Source organism: Myripristis murdjan, chromosome 6, assembly GCF_902150065.1.
Source record: "Myripristis murdjan chromosome 6, fMyrMur1.1, whole genome shotgun sequence".
Classification (NCBI taxonomy): domain Eukaryota; kingdom Metazoa; phylum Chordata; class Actinopteri; order Holocentriformes; family Holocentridae; genus Myripristis; species Myripristis murdjan.
This window is the reverse complement of record NC_043985.1, coordinates 10,701,677-10,717,660: the sequence shown is the minus strand read 5'-3', so window position 1 is coordinate 10,717,660 and position 15,984 is coordinate 10,701,677. Positions and strand designations below refer to the sequence as shown.

At 42.4% G+C, this 15,984-nt stretch overlaps 1 protein-coding gene across 4 annotated transcripts; it reads left to right on the top strand.

The window, feature by feature from the left end:
- The first annotated feature begins 1,591 nt into the window (after nucleotides 1-1,591).
- On the top strand, nucleotides 1,592-12,161 carry LOC115360318 (myosin heavy chain, fast skeletal muscle-like). Of its 4 annotated transcripts, none has more exons than XM_030053166.1 (39): nucleotides 1,592-1,798; nucleotides 1,881-2,021; nucleotides 2,116-2,272; nucleotides 2,361-2,388; nucleotides 2,515-2,623; nucleotides 2,720-2,812; nucleotides 2,908-2,971; nucleotides 3,057-3,155; nucleotides 3,639-3,742; nucleotides 3,861-3,999; nucleotides 4,155-4,273; nucleotides 4,512-4,661; nucleotides 4,751-4,921; nucleotides 5,004-5,307; nucleotides 5,456-5,532; nucleotides 5,627-5,714; nucleotides 5,835-5,952; nucleotides 6,037-6,160; nucleotides 6,269-6,405; nucleotides 6,492-6,747; nucleotides 6,863-7,105; nucleotides 7,210-7,386; nucleotides 7,472-7,617; nucleotides 7,717-7,807; nucleotides 7,901-8,290; nucleotides 8,426-8,552; nucleotides 8,647-8,765; nucleotides 8,846-9,042; nucleotides 9,263-9,446; nucleotides 9,579-9,744; nucleotides 9,877-10,001; nucleotides 10,145-10,453; nucleotides 10,550-10,753; nucleotides 10,842-10,967; nucleotides 11,060-11,230; nucleotides 11,324-11,428; nucleotides 11,520-11,615; nucleotides 11,748-11,879; nucleotides 12,062-12,161. In XM_030053166.1, the coding sequence occupies exons 1-39, from the start codon at nucleotides 1,592-1,594 to the stop codon at nucleotides 12,080-12,082; spliced, it is 5,814 nt and encodes a 1,937-aa protein (XP_029909026.1). In that variant the 3' UTR covers nucleotides 12,083-12,161. The 4 variants fall into 4 exon arrangements, with proteins under 4 accessions (XP_029909026.1, XP_029909027.1, XP_029909025.1 ...); XM_030053167.1 differs by having other exon boundaries at nucleotides 1,878-2,021; nucleotides 5,004-5,300; nucleotides 5,458-5,532; XM_030053165.1 differs by having other exon boundaries at nucleotides 1,878-2,021.
- The last annotated feature ends 3,823 nt before the right edge of the window (nucleotides 12,162-15,984 follow it).

Below are 15,984 nucleotides of genomic sequence, written 5' to 3'. Positions count from 1 at the left end.
AAGGGTAATATTCCAAAAAATTATGTGAAAACAAACAAACTTAATAAGGCATGAACAGTAGGAATGAGGCTGACATTCAAACTGCATGTCTGGGCGTCAAGCCAAAAATGGATCTGAGGCCATGTTTGTCGTGTCAGTTACAATGTTTATGGCCATAAATGTGCGTGTCTTAATACCACAGAGGTATTTCTTACACTTAATCATTTGTAATCATGACAACACTTAAACACTTTAATACCCGTAATATTCTTAATACTTGCTGAGAAACATTTACAAAACTTTCAATGAAATAAACAATACTAGAATCATTAGTGTAGTGCAGCTAGGTCGATTCAAATGCTTTGCTTTGATTGAAATTTACTGAATGGCACAGTGCCACCAGCTTGCATAGAAGAAATACACTTCTTTATCCCTATGTCCTAAATTCAGATACTGGCTTTGCTGCCTGAAACCCAAAACACAGCATACACATGTGAGTAACAAATGTTTCAACTGTTGGATGACTCGACTTTCATCCTGACCACATTTGGCATGTTACCCATATTTAACTTTTGCTTTGCTAGCAAAACAAAGCCAATATAAGGTGTCCAAGAGGAGCATGAGTGTGTGTGGTAGAAGACCTGTGAAGTTCCTGCGTGGGGTGAGCTTTCTACCATTATGCTTCATACTATTGAGATTTACTACTGATTTGAAAAATTCCTTTACAATCTAATGAATGGATGTATGGGAGTAGTCAGCATTTGTTAAACAAGGGTTCTTTTTTTTTTTACACTTGTTAAAACATTGTTTTCAACAGGATTGTGTGATACACCATTTCTGAAGAAGAGAAAGGGTCAGGTAATAACTTGTCACTTTAAACTTGAGATTTTTTTTCAGCATATCTGAACACAACATATGAAATAATCTCCCATCCAGTCTAAAACAGACTACAAATGGGCTGATGAGTTATATTGAAAGACTATCTGTGATGGTGCATGGACATGGATTGTTGTAGATATACTGTATCTACCAGTGACATGAATTAACTGTATTATAAGAAAAAGGGAGCAGACAGCATGTTCAGAGAATAATGAGTCTTGTTCCAAATCCAAACGTGAAGGTGCTCTTAAAGATGTGGTGCATATAAATAGAGGTAAAGAAGCTTCAAACAAATTTTGGGAAGAAAAAAAAAACAAAAAACGAACTCTGATTTGAAAAGAAATTTTGCACACCTATGTCATGAGTAAATTCTGTAGGAGAGGGTTGTGTGGATCAAACGTTATGAAAAGACTCTTGCACATGGTCTAACATGCAGCAATACATTTATTGTGGTCAATGTTTCAGTGCTTTGTTGCCTGAAAAGTCTGGAAAAAATTCCCGAAAAATAATTACTATGTTAGACATTCTGCAAGGGTCTTTCTGTAACTTTTGATCTAAAAACATATGCAGACATCTTCCATTTCTTTGTCAGATTTGGCTGCCACCTTTTTTCTAAATCAACTATATTTGATAATGGCATGATGGTCAGTCAAATTAATAATGAGGATGAGTGTAACATACAGTGATAACATAGACTTCATTTGATATTGCCACACAGCGGTAAACTGCCACCATGAGTACGGATGCGGAGATGGCCATTTATGGCAAGGCTGCCATTTACCTCCGTAAGCCAGAGAAGGAGAGGGTTGAGGCTCAGAACAGACCCTTTGATGCAAAGAGTGCCTGCTATGTGGTTGATACCAAGGAGCTGTACCTGAAAGCTACAATCCTCAAGAAAGATGGTGGCAAAGTCACCGTTAAAATCAATGATTCTGAAGAGGTCAGTGTCTTATCCGTTGCCAGTGGCTGTTTGAAGATATAAATAAGCAAATCTCATTGTGAGCACTGTCCTATTTCAGGAGAGGACAGTTAAAGAGGATGACGTTTCCCCAATGAACCCTCCCAAGTTCGACAAAATTGAGGATATGGCCATGATGACCCATCTCAATGAAGCCTCTGTGCTGTATAACCTCAAAGAGCGTTATGCTGCATGGATGATCTACGTAAGATAATCTACCACCTGAGAAAGGAACAGCATTCCTCAAAGAGCCACAGGTGACACTGAGTAAAATCTTATACCTCTTCCATCCCTTTCAGACCTACTCTGGGCTGTTCTGTGCCACTGTGAACCCCTACAAGTGGCTCCCAGTGTACGACGCTGAAGTTGTAAGTGCCTACAGGGGCAAGAAGCGTATGGAGGCTCCCCCCCACATCTTCTCTGTCTCTGACAACGCCTATCAGTTCATGCTTACTGGTATGTCCTGGTCATAAACACATGGAAATGATCAGTGAATGGGCTACTCTTACACAATAAAATAATTTATTTCAATTTCCCTAAACAGATAGAGAGAACCAGTCTGTCTTGATCACGTAAGTTTCTGCTTTTTTTTTTTTTTTTTTACTTCTTTAACATAAAATAGAATTTCATGGTGGATTTGTTCTGAGTTATGTATCTGTACCAGAGAAATTCATTCAGTTTCTATGATCTGTACCCAGTGGAGAATCTGGTGCTGGAAAGACTGTGAACACCAAGCGTGTCATCCAGTACTTTGCCACAATCTCAGTGGGTGGAGATAAGAAGAAGGAATCTTCAGGAAAGATACAGGTATGGTACCTTTAGTTGACTTCCTAAGGTATATGCAACATATTTCTGAGGAGAAAACCACAGACAATTGATGATACAATGTAATACTTACCATAGGGGTCACTGGAGGATCAGATTATTGCAGCCAATCCCCTGCTGGAGGCCTACGGTAATGCCAAAACCGTGAGAAATGACAACTCCTCTCGTTTCGTAAGTATGGAAGGATTTAAAGAAAAGAAAAGAAAAGTCTTTTATGAAACATTACCTGTTAAGAAGGATGGTCTAATTTCTGCTGTTCAAAACAGGGTAAATTCATCAGAATCCATTTCGGCACAAGTGGTAAACTGTCTAGTGCTGATATTGAGACATGTAAGTAACTAGTTCATATACTTCTGAATGCAAATGACTAGCATTACAAGTGGACCAGATTCTGAATGATATACAACTCTAACAGATCTGTTGGAAAAGTCCAGGGTGACATTCCAGCTTTCTGATGAGAGAGGCTACCACATCTTCTACCAGATGATGACCAACCACAAACCAGAGCTGATTGGTAAGCTGAATAATTGGTGCTACTATGTTAAAACAATAGTCTATGACATACACAAGAACTACCACTAGGGCTGAATGATATGATAAAAAAAAAAAAAAATCATATTGCAATTAATTTACAGATATTGCAATCACAATTAGAGGAGGTGTGATCATTTTTGCATTATAAAGTTAATTTTCACTGAAAAAACTGTTAAAATACGTCCCCTCGGGGATTAATAAAGTAATCTATCTATCTAAATGATACTACTGTGATTTTTCCTGAGGTCTGTACTGAACATATTTTTCCTGGTTCCTGGAGAATGCGATTTGTACACCAGGGCATCTCTGTAACGCCACAATATTTCCTTTATACCAATCTTTTGCCACATATTTTTCAGCTCTTGCAATTTGGATATTGCACTTGGCCATATTGTAATTTTGATCATCTTTTGATCAATTATCAATCTATCATCATTCAGTCCTTCCTTTTTTCAATCTCCAGAAATGACGCTCATCACCACCAACCCCTACGACTTCCCCATGATCAGCCAGGGTCAGATCACTGTAGCCAGCATTGATGACAAAGAGGAGTTGGTTGCCACTGATGTAAATGATCCTCATTCTCACATTTTCTCATCTATTCTGCATTAAATACACTACTCAAGTTTTTTGGGGTTTTTTTTGCTGAATTTTTACATGGTATTGATGCATGTTTTGAATACAGACTGCTATTGACATTCTGGGCTTCAGTGCTGAGGAAAAGATGAGCATCTACAAGATGACTGGTGCTGTGATTCACCATGGTAACATGAAGTTCAAGCAGAAGCAGCGTGAGGAGCAGGCGGAACCAGATGGCACAGAGGGTGAGTATTAGTGCCATCACAAAGTGGAGAAGTTTAAAGATATCTGGAATTAAATTAGAAGATTCCTCACATGGATTACGTTTGTGCTTTCTAATAAGAAATGTCTTGCCATCATTGTTACATGTCTATTGAATGCTTTTTTTTCCCTTTTTCAGATGCCGACAAGGTGGCGTACTTGCTGGGTCTGAACTCAGCCGACATGCTGAAGGGTCTGTGCTACCCCAGAGTAAAGGTCGGCAATGAGTTTGTCACCAAGGGACAGACTGTGCCTCAGGTGAGTAAGATATGTCATTCTCTGGTTTGGTAAAACTACAAATCATGTTAATATTGGTCATGCTAGTAGACCATCAATTATTTTTTACATAGATTCTGTTTAAAAAAATATATATATGACAAAGATTATTGTGCCTTTACACAGCAGTAAATTAAATACATTACTTAGACTACAAATAATTGTGCATTTTACAAAAGGGTAAACATACCATAATTTACTCAAAACACTATGTTGTCAGGTCTACAACTCTGTGAGTGCCCTGGCCAAGTCCATCTATGAGAGGATGTTCTTGTGGATGGTTATCCGTATCAACCAGATGTTGGACACCAAGCAGCCGAGGCAGTTCTTCATTGGCGTATTGGACATTGCTGGTTTTGAAATCTTTGATGTAAGCTTGCGCTCCTATTAACAGCCAGCCAAGTTGATTATTTTTTAGTTGACTGCAAAAGGTGAGATTAATCCTCTGTCCACTCACAGTTCAACAGCATGGAGCAGCTGTGCATCAACTTCACCAATGAGAAACTGCAGCAGTTCTTCAACCACCACATGTTTGTCCTGGAACAAGAGGAGTACAAGAAAGAGGGTATCATCTGGGAGTTCATTGACTTTGGCATGGACTTGGCTGCCTGCATTGAGCTCATCGAGAAGGTAAACAATAATGCTGTGACCGTGTGATTATTAGTGTGCTACAACATTACCTCTTCATGATATATCTCATTGTGCCTTATAGCCCATGGGCATCTTCTCCATCCTTGAAGAGGAGTGCATGTTCCCCAAGGCTTCAGACACCACCTTCAAGAACAAGCTGTATGACCAGCATCTTGGCAAGACCAAAGCATTTGAGAAGCCAAAGCCCGCCAAGGGCAAGGCTGAGGCTCACTTCTCCCTGGTTCACTATGCTGGAACTGTGGACTACAACATCAGTGGCTGGTTGGACAAGAACAAGGATCCCCTGAATGAATCTGTGTTGCAGCTGTACCAGAAGTCCTCAGTGAAACTGCTGGCTCTACTGTATCCCCCTGTTGCCGCTGAAGGTATGATATATCATTTGGACCAAATTTCAGATTTTTTTGTTGTAATAAACAAAACACATTAACCCATACACTACTATGTGGGTTAATGTATACTTAGAGTTGCCTACTGTAACATATTGTTCTCTTAAAATTATTATTTGAAAAATAGAGTCTAGCGGTGGTGGCGGCAAGAAAGGAGGCAAGAAGAAGGGTGGTTCCATGCAGACTGTGTCTTCACAGTTCAGGGTGAGGACTGCAAACACTGCCAAGTGTAAACATTGATTTAAACTCACATTTGTTGCTTTTCAGGAAGACATTTGCTTCAATTTTCTATCTACAGGAGAACTTGGGCAAACTGATGACCAACTTGAGGAGCACCCATCCTCACTTTGTGCGTTGCCTGATTCCCAATGAGTCAAAGACTCCAGGTACGTAGAGTTAACATGATTTTAATTGTATCTGCATGAGAAGCGTTTGCCATTTAGGGAGATTTTGAGGTAGTGACTCATTGTTTTGCCACATTTATCATTCAAATGTATTCTACTCAGGTCTGATGGAGAATTTCCTGGTCATCCACCAGCTGAGGTGTAACGGTGTGCTGGAGGGTATCAGAATCTGCAGAAAGGGATTCCCCAGCAGAATCCTCTATGGTGACTTCAAGCAGAGGTATCAGTGAATGTTTTAGGACACATTTTGATGCGTGAGTAAGTTTACAACTGCTCACACTGACCATTAACCCTCTTACAAAAGATACAAGGTACTGAATGCCAGCGTCATCCCTGAGGGCCAGTTCATTGACAACAAGAAGGCTTCAGAGAAGCTGCTTGGATCAATTGATGTTGATCACGACCAGTACAGATTTGGACACACCAAGGTGAACACCTTGCTTGCCTTACTTAATTCCATGCTATTTCATTTCATTATTATCTTTAGAGCCCAAGATCAACTAACAGTTATGACATTTTTTTTCTATTTGATTCAGGTGTTCTTCAAGGCAGGTCTGCTGGGTACCCTTGAGGAGATGAGAGATGAGAAGCTGGCTGCTCTGGTTACCATGACTCAGGCTCTCTGCCGTGGTTACTTGATGAGAAAGGAATTTGTGAAGATGATGGAGAGAAGGCATGATGAAAAATAACTGTTATTAATTCACATTCATAGTATGCACAATCCAAAATGACTTCACTGACAAAAACTTTTTTCCATAGGGAAGCCATTTACACCATCCAGTACAATGTCCGCTCATTCATGAATGTGAAACACTGGCCATGGATGAAGGTGTACTACAAGATCAAGCCTCTTTTGAAGAGCGCTGAAACTGAGAAGGAGCTAGCCGAATTGAAGGAGAAACATGAGAAGATGACAGCTGACCTGGCTGCTGCTCTGGCCAAAAAGAAGGAACTTGAGGAGAAGATGGTGTCACTTCTGCAAGAAAAGAATGACCTGCAGCTTCAAGTTGCATCTGTATGTAGACTCCAGTCTACAGCTATGTTTTCTCATATCCCACAGACCGCTCTGTTTTCTCAGCTCTTCTTCAGACAATGTCTTCATTGTTATCTTCTTTTTCATCATGAATTAGGAATCAGAGAATCTGTCAGATGCTGAGGAGAGATGTGAGGGACTTATCAAGAGCAAGATTCAGCTGGAGGCCAAACTCAAAGAGACAACAGAGAGACTAGAGGATGAGGAGGAAATCAATGCTGAGCTGACAGCCAAGAAGAGGAAATTGGAAGATGAGTGCTCTGAGCTGAAGAAAGACATTGATGACCTGGAGCTCACCTTGGCCAAAGTGGAGAAGGAGAAGCATGCCACTGAGAACAAGGTTAATAAATAATCACGACATTCAACCAATATATTCAACCAACATTAGAAAAACTACCAACTTAAAACAATGTCAATGTCACAATGTGTTTGTGGCAAATTTAGGTGAAGAACCTGACCGAGGAGATGGCCTCTCAGGATGAGAGCATCGCGAAGTTGACCAAGGAGAAGAAAGCCCTTCAGGAGGCACATCAGCAGACTCTTGATGATCTGCAGGCTGAGGAGGACAAAGTGAACACTCTGACCAAGGCTAAAACCAAGCTTGAGCAGCAAGTGGATGATGTGAGTTCATGAGTTCAATAACATTAGAAAAATCAGATGAGCTTGCTCTTCATCTGGATAATAACAAACCTGTATTAATGTGCAGCTTGAAGGTTCTCTGGAGCAAGAAAAGAAGCTCCGCATGGACCTTGAGAGAGCCAAGAGGAAGCTGGAGGGTGATCTGAAACTGGCTCAGGAAAATATCATGGATCTTGAGAATGACAAACAGCAATCTGAGGAGAAACTCAAGAAGTAACTTCTTTTAAATAAGATTTTCGTTAATCATGTATTGGAAGATATGGTGTATTGGACTGATGTGATATTAACATAGTCTGTCTATCACTCTTACAGGAAGGACTTTGAAACAAGCCAGCTCCTCAGCAAGATTGAAGATGAACAGTCCCTGGGTGCTCAGCTTCAGAAGAAGATCAAGGAGCTTCAGGTGACCCAAATACAATATATCGTTAGTGTGTAATTTTTATAAAACAAGTACAAATTTACCTAAAAAACAAAACAAAACACACACATTTAACAGGCTCGCATTGAGGAACTGGAGGAGGAGATTGAGGCTGAGCGCGCTGCTCGTGCCAAGGTTGAGAAGCAGAGGGCTGACCTCGCCAGGGAACTTGAAGAGATCAGCGAGAGGCTGGAGGAGGCTGGTGGTGCCACTGCTGCTCAGATTGAGATGAACAAGAAGCGTGAGGCTGAGTTCCAGAAACTGCGTCGTGACCTTGAAGAGTCAACCCTGCAGCATGAGGCTACTGCTGCTGCTCTTCGCAAGAAGCAGGCTGACAGCGTTGCTGAGTTGGGAGAGCAGATCGACAACCTCCAGCGTGTCAAGCAGAAGCTTGAGAAGGAGAAGAGTGAATACAAGATGGAGATTGATGACCTCTCCAGCAACATGGAGGCTGTTGCTAAAGCCAAGGTGCCTAATTTCACTAACATCTCTATGGATGATTTAGTTTCAATATATATTTTCCAAAAATTATGAGAATGTTAAAAATCTAATCTTAAATCCAGTAATAAAGTAGATGCTGATTTTTTTTTTTTTCATTATTAGGGAAATCTGGAAAAGATGTGCCGTACTCTTGAGGACCAACTCAGTGAGATTAAGACCAAGAATGATGAAAATCTGCGTCAGATCAATGACTTGAGTGCACAGAAAGCACGCCTCATGACAGAAAATGGTATGTATGGATTAATAATCCATCAGGGTACACAGTTCGCTATAAGAGAAACAAAACACACAAAAGTAATGCACCATTTCAATTTTCGCAACAGGTGAGTTTAGTCGTCAGATTGAAGAGAAGGAGGCACTTGTATCCCAGCTGACCAGAGGCAAGCAGGCCTTCACACAGCAGATTGAGGAGCTGAAGAGACAAATTGAGGAGGAGGTTAAGGTAAGAAACTATCAAGTGTTCCTCGCTAAACTCATCTTTGTGACTTGGAAACTTTGTACCCACAATCTTTATTTTTACAGGCCAAGAATGCACTTGCCCATGGACTGCAATCAGCCCGCCATGACTGTGATCTGCTGAGGGAGCAGTTTGAGGAGGAGCAGGAGGCCAAGGCTGAGCTGCAGCGTGGAATGTCCAAGGCCAACAGTGAGGTGGCCCAGTGGAGGACCAAGTATGAAACTGACGCTATCCAGCGCACAGAGGAGCTTGAGGAGGCCAAGTGAGTAATATCCCAAACCGTACTTAAATGGACTCTGGGGAAAAGTTGGACAATATTTTGAAATCACAAAGCGACAGTCAAGCCCTTCAAAAATGTATCTGAATTAGTTCACCACCATCCCTGCTTACAGAATGTCAAAGCTGTATTTGATACTGTTAATAAAAAACAATCCTGAAGTTAGGCCTCCAGTTTGATATACTTGATAATGTACATTCAACAGGAAGAAGCTGGCTCAGCGTCTTCAGGAGGCTGAGGAGCAGATTGAAGCTGTGAACTCCAAGTGTGCATCTCTGGAGAAGACCAAACAGAGGCTCCAGAGTGAGGTGGAGGACCTCATGATTGATGTAGAGAGGGCCAATGGTCTGGCTGCCAACCTGGACAAGAAGCAGAGGAACTTTGACAAGGTAGCATTTTCCCTTTGTCTATCCATGCCATTCCAACACATGAAGAACAACTAACAACAATTTGTAAAAATATATATAAAAATATATGAAGATAAAAATTAATCTAACCTACATGAATTGCGCATAATTCAGGTCCTGGCTGAGTGGAAACAGAAGTATGAAGAGGGTCAGGCCGAGCTTGAGGGAGCTCAGAAGGAGGCTCGTACCCTCAGCACTGAGCTGTTCAAGATGAAGAACTCTTATGAGGAAGCTCTGGATCAGCTGGAGACCCTGAAGCGTGAGAACAAGAACCTGCAACGTGAGTTCCTACCTTCCTCAAATGACAACAACTGTAGTTAGGTTGGGATCATTGTATATGCATTTGTTTGATCCAGCTATTTAAACCACATTTCAAGGCTAAACCATATTAATCATATGCATCCCTCTGCAGAGGAGATCTCTGACCTGACTGAACAGATTGGTGAAAGTGGAAAGAGCATCCATGAGCTGGAGAAGGCCAAGAAGCAGGTGGAGACAGAGAAGGCCGAGATCCAGACAGCTCTTGAAGAAGCTGAGGTAGGAGTCCCTCCAGAAAACCTGACACTGCATTTTGTCAATATGCACTCTTTGATCTATAGAAAATGATCAGTCAAACAAAGCAAGACTATTCGTGGTGGCATTCAAAAGTCAGGAATGACTCTTTATTTTTATGTCACTAGGGAACTCTGGAACACGAAGAGTCCAAGATTCTGCGTGTCCAGCTGGAGCTCAACCAGGTCAAAGGTGAGGTTGACAGGAAGCTGGCAGAGAAGGATGAGGAGATTGAGCAGATCAAAAGGAACAGCCAGAGGGTGATTGACTCCATGCAGAGCACTCTGGACTCTGAGGTCCGGAGCAGGAACGACTCCCTGAGAATCAAGAAGAAGATGGAGGGAGACCTGAATGAGATGGAGATTCAGCTGAGTCATGCCAATCGTCAGGCTGCTGAGGCCCAGAAGCAGCTGAGGAATATCCAGGGACAGCTGAAGGTAACATATGACAGGCAGTAGTTGCACAGCCCACAATGATGGCAGCTACATTCTGTTATCGTCATGTGAATATTTTCTTTATATTTTTTGCACTAGGATGCACAACTACACCTTGATGATGCAATCAGAGCACAGGATGACCTGAAGGAGCAGGCTGCTATGGTGGACCGCAGGAATGGCCTCATGGTGGCTGAAATTGAGGAACTGAGAGCTGCTCTGGAACAGACAGAGAGAGGCCGCAAAGTGGCTGAGCAGGAGTTGGTGGATGCTAGTGAGCGTGTTGGACTTTTGCACTCTCAGGTGGGCAAACATGTTTTATTCCCTTATTCACACGTTTAGTAATGTGTACATCATGATAATCATTACTTCAAGTTTTTTTTTCTTTTAGAATACAAGCCTTCTGAACACAAAGAAGAAGCTTGAGACTGATCTGGTCCAGATCCAGAGTGAAGTGGATGACACTGTCCAGGAAGCACGGAATGCAGAGGAGAAGGCCAAGAAGGCCATCACTGATGTAGGCTCTGTTCATTCAATTCATTTTATGTAAATACCTGTTTATTTTTTTCTGTGACATTTCAAAGAAACATTTTATGCCATCTCTCCTAGGCTGCTATGATGGCTGAGGAGCTGAAGAAGGAGCAGGACACAAGTGCTCATCTGGAGAGGATGAAGAAGAACCTGGAGGTCACTGTCAAGGACCTACAGCACCGCCTGGATGAGGCAGAGAACCTGGCCATGAAGGGTGGCAAGAAGCAGCTCCAGAAACTTGAGTCTAGGGTAAGATATTTGTTTTATTTTGCAAGGTTAAAACACTTTAAGACTTACTTTTTCAGAAAGTGCAGATTATTCATGTCTAAATCTTTCCTAAAGGTGCGTGAGCTGGAGACAGAGGTTGAGGCAGAGCAGAGACGTGGAACAGATGCTGTTAAGGGTGTGCGCAAATATGAAAGGAGGGTGAAGGAACTCACCTACCAGGTAGAGTCACACTGACAATTAGTACATTCAAAGCAATCAAGCATACATAGCTATTACTAATTTACATTTGCACATTTACTTTCCTCCCTAGACTGAGGAGGACAAGAAAAACATTACCAGGCTCCAGGATCTGGTAGACAAACTGCAGCTCAAGGTGAAGGCCTACAAGAGGCAGGCTGAGGAAGCGGTAAGAGCAAAACACTTGGAATGCTCACCATGGACTTGTAACAAGTAGACACTGCATCAGAAATATCTCAAACAAAAGTAGACCTACGGTTTTCAGTTACTTAAGCATGAAATAATCTCTATGTTATTCCAGGAGGAGCAAGCCAACGTTCACCTGTCCAAGTGCAGGAAGGTACAGCATGAGCTGGAAGAGGCTGAGGAGCGTGCTGACATTGCAGAGAGCCAGGTCAACAAGCTGAGAGCCAAGAGCCGTGACAGTGGCAAGGTAAATGGCAATGTCATTTGTTGAACAATAAATCGATGAAAATGTGTAATGTATAAGTCATTCAGTAGTGTAGTACAGATACTGAATTACAAACTTATATGACTTTTTTCTGTCAACAGTAATATAGTCACCTGTTGGTTGCTGGAAACAAACCTCAAACACACCTTTGTCTTCTTTTACAGGGCAAAGAGGCAGCGGAGTAAAACACACCCTGGTGCACAGACTGTTTCTAATCATACAATATGATGTGAAATCTGCTGTTGCAATAAAAGTTAATTTTATGGGACTCACATCATTGTCTGTTTAATTTTCCCTGACACTTAGCTAATGTGAGATTAAGATCACTGTTGAGACAGCATTCATATAAATGCTACAGTTAGTTGGATTACATGAAAAAATCTGTTATTGGGAATAATATGTCACATGACTCTTCTCATCAGTGATATACAGTTAAGTCCATAAGTATTTGGACGGTAACACAACATTCATAATTTTGCCCTTGTACACCACCACAGTGGATTTGAAATGGAGTAATCAATACATGACTGAGGTGCAGACTTTGAGCTTTCATTTTAGGGGTTGAACAAAAATATAGCATTAACCTTTTAGGAATTACAGCCAATTTATACATTGTCATGTGATTTTCAGAGGCTCAAAAGTCATTGGACAACCTATACATAACATTCATAACTGTAATTATAAGGATTATATTCAATATTTGGAGGAAAATCCTTTGCTGTCTATGATTGCCTGAAGTCTGGAACCCATGGACAACATCACCAGGGGAGTTTCCTCGCTTGAGACGCTCTGCCAAGCCTTTACTGCAGCTGCCTTCAGTTGCTGCTTGTTTGTGGGTCTTTTGGCCTTCAGTTTGGTTGAGGTCTGGGGACTTACTTGGCCACTGTAGTATACTCCAGTTCTTTGCTTTCAGCAAAGAACGGGTTGCTTTCACAGTACATTTTGGGTCATTGTCCATCTGCACTGTGAGGCGCCGTCCTATCAGTTTTGTGACATTTGGCTGAATCTGAGCATACTGTATATCCCTCTAAACATCAGAATTCATCCTGCTACTTCCATTGCAGTCACATCATCAATAAACACTAGTGAGACAGTTCCATTGGCAGCTATGCTCATGCCAAAACACTGCCTCCACCAAGCTGGACAGATGATGCGCTGTGCTTTGGGTCATGAGCTGTTCCTTTCATTCTCCACACTTTGCTCTTTCCATCATTATGGTACAAGTTAATCTTCATTTCCTCTGTCCAAAGAACCTTGTTCAAGAACTGGGCAGGCTTTTTTAGATGTTTAATGTCTAATCTGACCTTCCTGTTCTTGAGTGACACCAGTGGTTTGCACCTTGCTGTATACACTCTACTTTCTCGCAAAGGTCCATTGACTGTAGACTTGGACAATGATGTGCCTACCTCCTTGACAGTGTTTTTGACTTCCCAAGACGCTGTAAATGGGTTTTCAGGGAAAGAATTCATCGGAACTGAGGTGCAGGTGTCAGCTTCAGAGCCAGAGCTAAGATGAAGGCTAAGCTAATGGAAAAGAAGTGGAGGTGCAGGCCCTCTGTTCCATCAGTGTTAATGGAGAATGTGAAGTCACCGGCCAACAAGACTGATGAGCTGGCTGCACTGGTGAGGAACCAGAGATCTACAGGGAGAGTAGTTTACTGTGTTTCATGGAGACGTGGCTAACCGGGGACACTCCAGATACCAACATGGATCTACCTGGCTTCACTAAGCAGACAGACGCTAAGCTGAGCGGCAAGTGCACAGGTGGGGTACTCACACTTTTTATCAACACAAGGTGGTGCAACCCAGGACACGTGAAAGGAGACCATCTGCTGTCGAGACATTGAACTCTTAGCAGTGAGTCCCTTTTTACCTGCCTAGGGAATTTTCACATGCCATTGCTGTTAGTGTTTACATTCCTCTGTGCATGCAGAGACAGTGCATGCAGAGACAGTGCATAACGTCCTAAACTCCAGTATCACGAGGCTACAGGCGCAGCATCCTGAGGCCTTCATGGTGATTTCTGGGGATTTCAATCATGGCCCGCTGGAGTCCACCCTGTCTACCTTCTCTCAGTATGTGGATTGTCCCACCAGGAAATACAGGACATCAGACCTTCTGTATGCTAATGTGAGGGATGCATACAGGGCCACCCCCTCCTCCCGCTGGGGAAATCAGATCACAGCCTGGTCTTTCTACAGCCTCAGTACAAGCCACGTGTGTTAAGCCAGCCCACAACCACACACTCCTTCAGGAAATGGTCCCCTGAGGCAGAGGAGGCTCTGAGGGACTGTTTTACATGCACTGATTTGAGTCTGCTGCAGGATCCACACAGTGAGGACATTCAGGAGGTCTCACACTGCACCACTGACTATCTAAACGTCTGTATGTTGTCGTCCTCATCCACCAAAACTGTGCGCTGTTTCCCTAACAACAAGCCCTGGATTACCAGTGGCGTCAAGGATCTCCTTAACAGGAGAAAGAGGGTTTTCAAAGATGGAGACCAGGCAGAGCTGAAGCACATACAGGGGGAACCCAAAGTACAGCTGAGTGAGGCAATAAAGAAATACAGAAGGAAGGTGGAGCAGAAACTGCAGCGTAACAGCATGAGAAAGGCCTGGGATGGGATGAAAACAATCATGGGTTGTGTGAAAAGGTTCCCTCTATGGCCTTTTCACATGCCCAGACTCCCTACATTGTTTAGATCAATCCCACCCTGCGTTCCAATACTCATACTATCATACTATTTAGTAGGGAAAAAAAAAGATTTAGTGTGTCCCAATACATAGTATGTCAGATGCAGTATGCCAAGAGCACAAAACTCGCTCAGTGACAGCAGAAGCGACAGGAAGACAGAAGATAATAAATATGACAGAGGACAGCGCAGTATGAAACAGCAGTGGCATTTTGACAACATTCAAATTTGCCGCTACGGACGGCGGCGGAAGTGAGCGAGAGGGCCGGACTTCAGGGATGATGTATGTAGTGTGTCCCAATAGTATGCATATGCATGCATATTTCATACTAAACTACATACTTTGTAAGGGCAGCTGCAGTACCTACTAAACGTAAAAAGTATAAGTATGCTATTTGGAACGCAGGGCCAGTTATGAGCTAAGTCAGACCACCTGTGCCAAATTGGGTACTTGGTGGGGCCACTGATTTGTGTTCATTTAGCCAATCAGAAGAGATGAGAAAAGATTTGTCTGAATTAGGTTTGTATGTTTGTAAATATAGGGTCTGTCTCAATCGAAGGGCTAGATGACTACTAGGTCGCAACCTATGGTGCCCACGTAGGAGGCGTCCCACGTAGGTGCCGTTATCAGGTTTACCGGAACTAAAAGTTTAGTGAATTGGGACGGTGCAGCCTGCAGAGGATTCCTACGTCGTTATTATCAAGGCTTCCCGAAGCGCATTCGAGTGATGCAGCGTAAAATGCCGAAGTAGGTTTCGGAGGTGTGTCAGTGAACACCTGTGCATGAAACAAAACGATAAGCAGCTTCAATGCTCTCAAGATGGACAACATTGATTCTGTAGTTTTATGTATTTTATTTTATTTTGTCTTCGTGAAGATGCAGAAAATTAAGATAATTGTTACTCCTCACCTCAATTGCTACAGAATATCCCAATTAAAGTAATTGTACACATGGCTACATTGTACCGTACCTGATGCGCTGATGGTTGCTATGGAAACGTCATGCAAAATGCCTATCTAACTCATCGAACTAAACTTGCATTTCCAGGCGTTGTGCGTATACAGTTAACAGCTAAACCGAATCTATGGTGGTAATTATAGGCATGAAAACTTATCCAAACGTCATGATATAAACATTAAGATGGTCTAAAACATGCTTCATAATTCCAGCAATGGTGGCTGATCCAGAAATTCAACTGGACCGAAAGGTACCCTGGGAAGTAGGCTGTAATGTCGGCTGCGAAGCATCGTGGAGGTGTATCCTGCAAATGAGTCAAAAATAGGCTGGATCTGTCGGCTGCATTTGCAGGACCCAGCGCGGTAAAATTGAATTGGGACAGCACTTTTCACGCCACCGGGACGTAAGCAGCCTACAAATACGACCTAGGTAGCG

What these genes read in the sequence shown, in the direction of transcription:
- LOC115360318 (XM_030053164.1), top strand. Translation starts at nt 1,592, where the DNA reads ATGAGTACGGATGCGGAGATGGCCATTTATGGCAAGGCTGCCATTTAC. An exon ending in AAATTGAGGAGGAGGTTAAG is followed by an intron (nt 8,766 to 8,845) that starts GTAAGAAACTAT and finishes TTATTTTTACAG; the next exon opens with GCCAAGAATGCACTTGCCCA. An exon ending in AGAGCCGTGACAGTGGCAAG is followed by an intron (nt 11,880 to 12,061) that starts GTAAATGGCAAT and finishes CTTCTTTTACAG; the next exon opens with GGCAAAGAGGCAGCGGAGTA.